This window comes from Theobroma cacao, chromosome 4 (assembly GCF_000208745.1).
Source record: "Theobroma cacao cultivar B97-61/B2 chromosome 4, Criollo_cocoa_genome_V2, whole genome shotgun sequence".
NCBI classification, from domain to species: domain Eukaryota; kingdom Viridiplantae; phylum Streptophyta; class Magnoliopsida; order Malvales; family Malvaceae; genus Theobroma; species Theobroma cacao.
The window spans coordinates 31,735,110-31,745,766 of record NC_030853.1 but is presented as its reverse complement, the minus strand read 5'-3'; the positions used below and the strand labels follow the sequence as shown (position 1 = coordinate 31,745,766).

Below are 10,657 nucleotides of genomic sequence, written 5' to 3'. Positions count from 1 at the left end.
GGGGTCGGACAAATGTTGAAAAATGTTGTGTTGATGACATATATAGGCTGCACTGCACTTGCACTCCAATCCAATCCAATCCAATGCTTCAGAAGCTGAAAGTAAGGGAATAAATTTTTGCTTGGTCTAAACCGAATGATCCACGCTCTAAATATTATAAGCTGCCTTTGTTCAAAGTTTTGTTTCTTGTTTTCACAATATTAATTTAACCATTTTTGGCTTTGTTTCTTCTAACGTCAACCAATATGTAAGCAATATGTACATGCCTGAATAGAAGCGGTGCTCAACTTCATCAGACTAGTCATGTGTGCCCGCAGCACTTTCAATGGCCAGTTTCTTGCTGTGAGCCTGTCCATGACAACAACACGAGAGGCATGACGCATTGCATTACCTCATCCACTTCCAGTTTAATTTTGTCTTTGAAAACGTAACGGATTTAATCATTCCAAGGAATATCTGTATTTATACACTCGAATAGGCACTCCTCCTTCCTGGCTCCTAATTAACTTTCTAACACTTTGGAATCTTATCAAGCAATGGCTCAACTGGTGGGTCATGACGAGATAGAATCTATGCGGATTGAGTTATCAGAAATTGGAAAGAGCATCAGGTCCTCATTCAGAAGCCATGTCTCAAGTTTCCGCAGTGTGATTTCGGCGCATCATAGTGAAGGTGATGATGTTGATGATGGATATGATTTGCAATGGGCTGCAGTTCAGAGATTGCCAACGTTTGAACGGATTACTACTGCTTTGTTTGACGATAAGGAAGAAAACGGAACGTCAGGCAATGGAAATTTCAAAGAAAAAAGGGTTGTTAATGTCACCAAACTTGGAGCTGATGAGCGGCACATGTTCGTAGAGAAGCTCATCAAACAAATTGAAAATGATAACCTGCGTCTGTTGCAGAAACTTAGGGACAGAATTGACAAGTAAATCATTATCCCTCTCTTTTGTCCTTGTTCTCTCTCTGGCACACATTCACTTCCGTTCTAAATGCTTAGCTATATAACTAAGTAAGACTTTAGCGGTAATGGCAACTATGAATATGTTATTGTGATCTATAAGTTACAACTTAATATGTCTTTCAGGGTAGGGGTCAAGTTACCGACTGTGGAAGTAAGATATAAGAATCTCAATGTCGAAGCAGCATGCCAATTAGTTCATGGCAAGCCTCTTCCCACTCTCTGGAACGCCACTAAAAGCATGCTTTCAGTGAGTACCTGTGCTCATTATTTGGGTTTACTTTTCAGAGCTTAAAAGCTTTTGCCCTTCATTATAAGTGCTAATTATACGGTATAAATCCTGATATGGCTTAAGCTTTCCCATAAGGCAGTCTTGACTGTTCCACTTCTATCTGTTGAACCCTTTGAATTGTTGAATACTAATTTTCTCAATATCCATTGCCGGGTCCATCAGTGGATAATTTTTATATTCGTCCAGTAATTGAGTCCTTTAGCTGCTATGCTCTCCCATAATCAAACGCCATGGGAAGTTGATTAGCCTTTGATCACCAGGAACTCACTTCAGAAATTTGAAATCAGTTTCCTTTTCCTATTTTTAAGTTGGCTAAGTTTCTTTTTTCCTGCTTGTCACAGGGTTTAACCAATCTGTCAGGTTTAAGACAAGAAGCCAAGATAAGCATCCTCAAAGATGTCAGCGGTATCATTAAACCAGGAAGGTACACCCCTGGAGTATTCAGAAATTGTTAAGTTTTTTCGTTAATCCTATATAGCTAGAAAGGCACCCATGAACTCTGTCTGATGCACTGAGATATTTTTTTTTGCTCAGTCAAGATAAGAATTTTATCAATCATCCCATAAGGGAAAACCTGAAATAGTCCAGGGAGAACAAAAGAGCAAGCCAGAATTTGTCTGCTTGGGCAGGATATAAGACACCTTGACATCATGTACAAAAAACTTACCGGCAGTACAAGACTTGAGTCTAAAACCGATAGCATAAACTCAAGAGCAGCAGATCTAAACTTGCAGTTCAGACAACCTATGACAATTAAAATAAAAGACCATGTGCACAAGCACAATTCCTCCAAGACAGAATTTATAGCGCAGCAAGGAAAATTCAATCACACTTGCTTCCGTCTTCTGAGTCTGAACGGAAAATAAACTCACGATAGGGTAAAAGATATAGTGTGTGTGGTTGTCTTACAGTCTTAGCCAGCTTTGACGCTTGCTAATGGAACGAATTGACATTTTCACGGAATAGAGTGACCTTGATTGAGCCTGAAGCTGCACTATATACACATAGACATCTGATGCCTAAAGCATAAGTCAGTTTTTGGGTTTCTAATTATCATATTCTAGCTTTTCTTATCTCTTGTACACTTAAAGTAGTGAAATTATTTATAGTTGTCAGAAATAAGTAATAAAGGAAAAGAATTTTTTTACTAGTAACTAGTCAAATGAGAGAGGAATAAAGGACGAAGAAAAAGGGAACCTGTAATTTTCCAACCAATCGTTCCAACTTACATTTTTCTGTTACTATATGTTTCTCTTTGAATAGCTTTTTCTGTCTAAATTGACTAAATCTCATTCATTTTCCCTGCAGAATGACTTTATTGCTTGGCCCTCCAGGATGTGGTAAAAGCACATTACTGCTGGCGCTATCCGGGAAACTAAGCCAATCTCTTAAGGTCTGCTGATGCTAATGTCTTCTAGGAAATATTTTAAAGTGTTACTTGCGACATGAGCTTGATGCTGTTACAAATGGAAATAAAAGAGTTTATGGTAAAAAATGAGAAAAAAAAAAAAAGAAGTTTTCTACAATATAATTCACCATATTTAGGCAAAAGTACAGTTTAAGAATGTTCTAAAACTTGGTTCAGCCATTCCAGTTTTACTTGACATTTTGAAGTTTATGTAAGCTCGATTTAGCAGTTCTGCATTGTTTTGCCTACTCTGAGAACATTGAAAAAGTTAATATGAATTTGGTTGGTTAAGACTCAGTTAACTTCATAAAGCTCTATGCTGCATTTTGCCTTAAGCTCTTCTGTATGTGTGTAAAAAAAAAAGCTGCATATTTTATCGAGCTATAGGATTGAATGACCACCTGGTACTCTAAGCCATTAGTGTTTAGTGGGATCTTGATCACCAAGACAATAATGGGGTTTCTTATAAATTTTTTCGCTCTTTACTTCTTAAAAGGTTGCAGGGGAAGTAAATTACAATGGCTACCGACTGGAAGAATTTGTTCCTCAGAAAACGTCCGCTTATATAAGCCAATATGATCTGCATACCCCAGAGATGACAGTTAGGGAAATAATAGATTTTTCTGCACGTTTTCAGGGAATAGGAAGCCGAGCTGGTAAGAGCTCCTTGACGATATTACCAAGCGATTTTCTTGTACATATTTTAATCTTGTCAGGTTCTCAACTGGATACCGTTTCAGTGGTTTATTTACATATATGTATATATATTATTTTCTTTTATCTGTATGAAAGAAATCATGAAAGAAGTCAGCCGGAGAGAGAAGCAGGCTGGGGTAGTCCCTGATCCCGACATAGATGCTTACATGAAGGTAAACATTTAGCTTGTCCATTTTCTTTCCAAGGTCACAACGTTTCTTGTTAGTGAAGGCAATGTTCCATAATTTACTCAATTATACGTATGGTCACTGTGTTGCGCCTTATAGTTTGTTGAGAAAGAAATGTTTTCAGGGTACAGTTGAGCAAGGCCAAAGTGAGAAATGAGGCGGGGGGATGGGGCTCTTTGTTTCACATAAAGGAATCTGATAACATATGGATTTTTGCCTTTAAATTAGAACACTAGAATTTGCTTCTCATTCTTGCTGGGCATAATGCTATGTATGCTTTAGAGGATTTTAATCCTAGATAAGAAGTGGATACTTTGTTGCATATGCGTATTTCTTGGCATGATTCACTTAACATGAATTTCCTGTGTCACTAAATGAATTAAAGTAAGGTTCAATCTGCATTTAACCAATTATCTTTATCAAAGGTCAGAGTCTCTGTTACGTTTTTACTCATCAAAGGAGAAAATTATTGTTCCAATTCAATTTTGATAATAATTTCTCACATTTTTCTGAACGCATTATATACTCATGCTTCTTAGAATGTTCTGTATTCTATTGGTTTAACCTTTAGTATTTAAATCTGTTTCACAGGCAATATCAGTTGAAGGACAAGAAAGTACTCTCCAAACAGATTATATTTTGAAGGTAATTCACCATTTCTCTTTTATAGAGCTGAATATTATGTAATTTCATTTTGACACTTGGCTGTGCAAGGATTTGTTTTAAAACAATTTATATTTTCAGATTCTTGGACTTGACATCTGTGCAGACACAATGGTTGGAGATGCCATAAGAAGAGGTATCTCAGGTGGTCAAAATAAAAGACTGACAACAGGTAGTGGACGTTTGAGGGTAGACTTACTAGTTTAAGGCATTTGGTCATTTCTTTGGCAGGAATACTGTTTTGTACGCTGTTGTGGAATTAGCTGCCCAGGGATTGAGTAAGTTATTTTTCTAAACGCAGGCGAGATGATTGTGGGGCCAACAAAAGCTCTGTTCATGGATGAAATATCAAATGGTCTTGACAGTTCAACCACTTTCCAGATCGTGTCCTGCCTTCAGCATCTGGTGCATATTACTGATGCTACTGCATTGATATCACTTCTTCAGCCTGCACCAGAGACCTTTGATCTCTTTGATGATGTTATTCTGATGGCAGAAGGGAAAATTGTGTATCATGGCCCTCGCAGTTATATTTGCAAATTCTTTGAGGACTGTGGATTTAAGTGTCCGGAAAGAAAGGGCATTGCTGACTTCCTTCAGGAGGTATACTTACCAGGTTCATCATTGTCTTATTTCCATCTTTTCATTCATTTCTTAGATGGTTGCCTTTTTGTATCTGGTTCAGGTAATCTCAAGAAAAGATCAAGCGCAGTATTGGTACTACGAAGAGCAACCTTACAGTTATGTTTCTGTTGACCAGTTCATAAAAAGATTCAAAGAGTGTCATATTGGCCTGAATTTAGATGAGGCGCTCTCCAAGCCATTTTACAAATCTGAAAGCCACAGAAATGCCCTATCCTTTAAATCATACTCTCTGAGTAAATGGGAGCTGTTTAGAGCTTGTTCATTGAGGGAGTTTCTTCTAATGAAGAGAAATTCTTTTACTTATGTGTTTAAATCTGTCCAGGTAATTTACATTTTGTTTGCTTCATACTTTCATCATTTATGACCAGCATACATGGTTATCTTTATATCTGAAAGCAATATTTTTGGGTCATTTCTCTTTGCAGCTTGTCATAATTGCTTCAATAACAATGACAGTTTTCCTGCGCACCCGAATGGCTGTTGATGTCATCCATTCAAGTTATTTTATGGGTTCTTTATTTTATGCACTTGTGATACTTCTTGTTGATGGGTTTCCAGAGTTGAGCATGACTGTTTCAAGAATTGCAGTTTTCTATAAGCAGAGAGAGTTATGCTTCTACCCTGCCTGGGCTTATGCGATTCCTGCAGCAGTCCTAAAAGTTCCGCTTTCACTTTTGGAGTCCTTTGTTTGGACGTCTATGACTTATTACGTCATAGGCTACAGCCCTGAGGTTGGAAGGTCAGTTGCATATGGAAACCTTTGTTGTTCTGGAATAGCTAAATCGTATGCTGGTAATGTCGGACAATAATATGGAAGTTGGACTTAAACGAAATTCATGGCTGATGAGTTTAACTATTTAACTCTCAGGATTGAGTTACACAGTTTTACACCACGAGTGGATTTAACTTCTGTGTTGACTCCAATTTATTGTATGTTCTATTATCATTATTAGGTTCTTCCGTCAATTCCTTCTATTTTTTGGTGTGCACCTAGCCTCAATATCCATGTTTCGTTGTATTGCCTCGCTCTTCCAAACTATAGTTGCTTCCACAACAGCCGGTGCGCTAGCCATTATGATTATTTTACTGTTCGGTGGCTTCATTCTCCCCAGACGTAAGATTTCTGCGAGCTATTTTCTAACTAAAGTAAATGACATTTGTTCACATAAGAGCTAAGCTTTTCTGCTAACTCCCGCCTTCCTTTTATTGGTTGCAGCATCTATGCCGACTTGGCTGGGATGGGGATTTTGGCTTTCTCCTTTGACGTATGGTGAGATAGGCCTGACTGTGAATGAATTTCTTGCTCCCCGGTGGGAAAAGGTAATTGGCTGCTCCAACAATCTCAGTAGTAAGGGTGTGGTAGTTGGTTTAGTCAGCCTGTTTAGGCTGTTTAATTTTATTTCTTTCTTTTGTTCTTTAGTTCCTACAAAAGATTCTTGGGATGTAGTAATGCTAACAAGTGTTTGAAAATATTTTCCTCCCTATATGATTTAGATTTTTCTTTTCGGTCAAATTACATTTTCATGTTTAGTGACATGATGATCGCATCCTGTAAGCCTTCAACAGTTATTCATTTGTTTGTGGATATCATTTTCTTTTCAATTGTATTTACAGGTGATGTCTGGAAATACAAGCATAGGGCAACAAACTCTAGAAAGTCGAGGATTGAGCTTCGGTAGCTACTTTTACTGGATATCAGTTGCAGCTTTATTTGGGTTCATACTACTTTTCAACGTTGTTTTTACCTTTGCTTTGACTTTCTTGAAGCGTAAGTTTATCTTCTGCTGAGAAGTATAGGTTCTTTAATAAGTAAAATTCTTTTTGGCATATGTGCTAAGCCATACATTTATATGCATTCAGCTCCAGGAAAGTCTCGGGCTATTATTTCTTTTGACAGGTACTCTCAACTACACAGAAAAATCGATGACAATGATAGTAAATCCACTGTTGATCCTGGAAATGTTGCAGTATCTAAAACTGGTGAGCATGATAAACAGAAGTCTTATTGTCCACATGACCACATAGGATACGTAGATTATGTATATTTGTCCTCTCTTTCATGGTAATGTATATCTTATGTGTGGATGTATTACATATGTCTTCCCGCTTTTCTTACTGGTGTTATTTGTAAATTTCACAGGACAAATGGTTTTACCTTTTGAGCCGTTAACTGTAACATTTCAAGATGTGCAATACTACGTAGACACCCCTTTGGTAGCTCTTCTGCTGCTGGTTTACATTTATCTTTCAGGTAGTTGTCAGTTGTTATTCTGCAGTTGCTGATGCCCTTATTTTGTTTCAGGAAATGAGAGAACGAGGTTTTAAGCATAAAAGGCTACAGCTTCTCTCGGACATTACGGGTGCATTCAGGCCTGGTGTTTTGACAGCATTGATGGGTGTCAGTGGAGCAGGGAAAACAACTCTTATGGATGTTCTTTCTGGAAGAAAAACTGGTGGTATTATTGAAGGAGAGATTAGAATTGGTGGGTACCTGAAGGTTCAAGATACATTTGCAAGGGTATCAGGTTACTGTGAGCAAAATGATATACACTCTCCTCAAATCACTGTGGAAGAATCGCTAGTGTATTCTGCTTGGCTGCGCCTCCCATCTCAGATTGATTCAAAAACTAAGGCTGTATGATACCTTTTTCAGACCATGACTGTACATTCTTTTTTTAAAATCCGATGCTGGATTTGATTATTGATATTGATTTCTACAAAAAATTTTCTATTGATTATCCTCAGGAATTTGTTAATAAGGTCATTGAAACTATAGAGCTTGATGGGATTAGAGATTCTTTAGTAGGCATACCCGGAGTCAATGGGCTATCAACTGAGCAGCGGAAAAGGCTGACCATAGCTGTGGAGCTTGTCGCCAATCCATCTATCATATTTATGGATGAGCCTACTTCAGGTTTGGATGCAAGAGCGGCTGCAGTTGTTATGAGAGCAGCGAAAAATGTTGTTGAAACTGGAAGAACAGTTGTTTGCACCATCCACCAGCCAAGCATTGACATCTTTGAGGAATTTGATGAGGTAAGAGTACTTTGTATACCTCTTCTTTTTCCAAATAATGGGATTAACTTGTCTTCGGACCTCTTTTCCATGAGAAGGCTCCTGGTTCTGACTCAGTAATTGAAAAAGGAAAATCATTATGCATTCCTCTCCTTGCAGTTGATTTTGATGAAAACTGGGGGACGGATTATCTACTCTGGGCCGCTGGGTCATAACTCCAGTAAGGTTATTGAATACTTTCAGGTCAGTCAACTTTAGGAATTATAATAGCTCAAACGTTTTCCCATTATTGTCTGAGATGCAACACTTGTAGTCTCTGAGAAACATAATTTGGGTCCTGAAGCTGATTAGTCTTTCTCCCATTATTGCTATAGAATATCCCTGGAGTGCCCAAGATCATAGATAACTATAATCCAGCAACATGGATGTTGGAAGTTACTTCTAAATCAGCAGAAGCTGGAATGGGCATAGATTTTGCTCAAATTTATGAGGGCTCCACCTTGTATAAGTAAGTAAAGATACTAGAGAAAATATAAATTAGAAAGTAATTATTAGGAAAATGTAGAGCTTGTAAATAATATTCATTTGCCATGGAAGTATAAAGTGTTGGCCTTGCATGTGACTCCTTTGGTCTTGCCACTGTAGGGAAAACAAGGAGTTGGTTAAGCAGTTGAGCTCATCGACTCCAGGTTCAAAAGATTTACATTTTCCTACTCGCTTCCCTCAGAATGGTTGGGAACAGTTCAAAGCATGCCTGTGGAAACAGTGTTTGTCTTATTGGCGAAGTCCTTCATACAATTTGACACGCATCATTTTCATTTCTGCCTCGTCTCTGCTGTTTGGCGTGCTATTCTGGCAGCGAGGAAAAAAAATGTCAGTGACCACAAATTTTGAAACTCTACTTATTTATTTTACATTTGTCACCTTTGTTTCTCTAAATAATTCTTTAATATTCAATCTGCCTGCTTCTCTCTTTATCTTCCCTGGCTCATGGCAAGCAGTACGCATTTTCGCATGTAAACCATTTTCTTCTCTCTATCTAGATACAATCATTTCTAGTATCATAGGGAAACCTTTGCATTGGATATCTCTAAATGCTCAAGGCTATAGTTGTGAGTATATGCTATTGGAAAGGACTGATTTCGTGTTCTGTTTCTTGTTTTGTAGAAATAACCAACAAGACCTGTTCAATGTAGTTGGTTCCATGTATGCAGTCATAATTTTCTTTGGCATAAACAATTGTTCAACAGTTCTACCATATATTGCAACAGAGCGCACAGTTTTTTACCGGGAAAAATTTGCAGGAATGTACTCTTCATGGGCCTATTCATTTGCACAGGTTTAAACTTCTCATAAAAACTTGGTATTTAATTTTGTCTGAATTTAAAGCATTTCAAGACAGAAGCAGCTGATGAAATTGGTTTAGACTTTAAAAGTACCTGTTTACTACCGTAGTTCAATTATTTTCATGGTTCTTTCGATCATGGAAAACCTTTTTCTTTAGTTTTTGGACTTGGAAGTTTTATGCCCTCAAATAGTAACCAATGTATAATTAAGGGGTTTTTGTACTGGCTCTTCTTGATTCCTCCTGATAAATTGGTTTTTGATTTTGTAGGTGCTTGTTGAGATTCCATTCTTGTTTATCCTAGCAGTTATTTATGTGATCATCACATATCCAATGATTGGCTACTATTTGTCAGCCTATAAAATATTCTGGTCATTCTATAGTATGTTTTGTTCACTGCTATACTTCAACTACCTGGGGATGCTGCTAGTGTCACTGACTCCAAATGTTCAAGTGGCTTCCATTTTGTCATCATCTGCCTACACAATGTTGAATTTGTTTTCTGGATTCATAATACCAAGACCAGTAAGCTTCTAAATTATCAAGTCCTTATCCGAGTGATTTCGTATAATGTACAAAATTTTTAGTAGTTCATGATGGTTTCTGCATAGTGGAGATCATGTCAAACCTTGATATTCTCATGCGTGAAACTGATAGAATAGGTAAAAGATGGTGAGCACGTCTTATTGAAGGACCATTTTAGGTGTTTGTAGTTCAAACTTCTGAACATGGCATGTTATGCCCAAGTATGTTTTAAGTATGGAAAAATAGCAACTCAGTTACATCTCTGTACCTTTCTTGCAGCAAATACCAAAGTGGTGGCTCTGGTTGTATTATTTATGTCCCACGTCTTGGGCACTGAATGGCATGCTCACTTCACAGTATGGAGATATTGACAAAGAAATGTTGGCTTTTGGAGAAACTAAGACGGTCGCTGCTTTCTTAGAAGATTACTTTGGTTTTCACCATGAATTTTTAGGCATAGTAGCTGTTGTTCTTTTGGTCTTCCCTGTTCTGTTTGCTACCCTTTTTGCTTATGTTATAGGAAGAGTGAACTTCCAAAGGAGGTAGGTGTTTTATTGCTGGTATCTGTATATCGGGAGTTCCATTAATATCAATTATTTTTATTTATTTCTATGTTTTTGTATTCATCAAGCTTCTCCCTATATGTGAAGACAATCCTGATGGCTTCTTTATTTAAAGGAGTAAATGGAATTAAATTTTCCTTGTACATTTTTATTATCATTTGAAAATTTTGTTGACTCAGAACCTTATCAGCTAGTACATACTGTCCGGAAAAGTGGGAACATCCTTCCACAAGAAAAAAACCCGAAAGCCGCTATATCATGCTGTATCCTACCGTTTAGCCTCTTCCGTTAAAGCACCGAAACCATTTAACATTCTTTTCTTCGCCCTAAAGCTGTAAGCCTTTAACCAGAAC

At 37.5% G+C, this 10,657-nt stretch overlaps 1 protein-coding gene across 1 annotated transcript; it reads left to right on the top strand.

Moving 5' to 3' along the window:
• On the top strand, positions 494–10,436 carry LOC18603757 (pleiotropic drug resistance protein 3). The gene is made up of 24 exons (XM_018119440.1): positions 494–931; positions 1,091–1,214; positions 1,598–1,680; positions 2,565–2,649; positions 3,161–3,320; positions 3,457–3,533; positions 4,140–4,193; positions 4,293–4,383; positions 4,513–4,814; positions 4,897–5,178; positions 5,282–5,595; positions 5,810–5,970; positions 6,073–6,176; positions 6,471–6,624; positions 6,717–6,836; positions 6,997–7,070; positions 7,159–7,491; positions 7,602–7,892; positions 8,031–8,114; positions 8,246–8,379; positions 8,517–8,744; positions 9,039–9,210; positions 9,487–9,741; positions 10,021–10,436. Exons 1-24 carry the CDS (start codon positions 537–539, stop codon positions 10,285–10,287), a joined length of 4,344 nt encoding a protein of 1,447 aa, XP_017974929.1. The 5' UTR covers positions 494–536; the 3' UTR covers positions 10,288–10,436.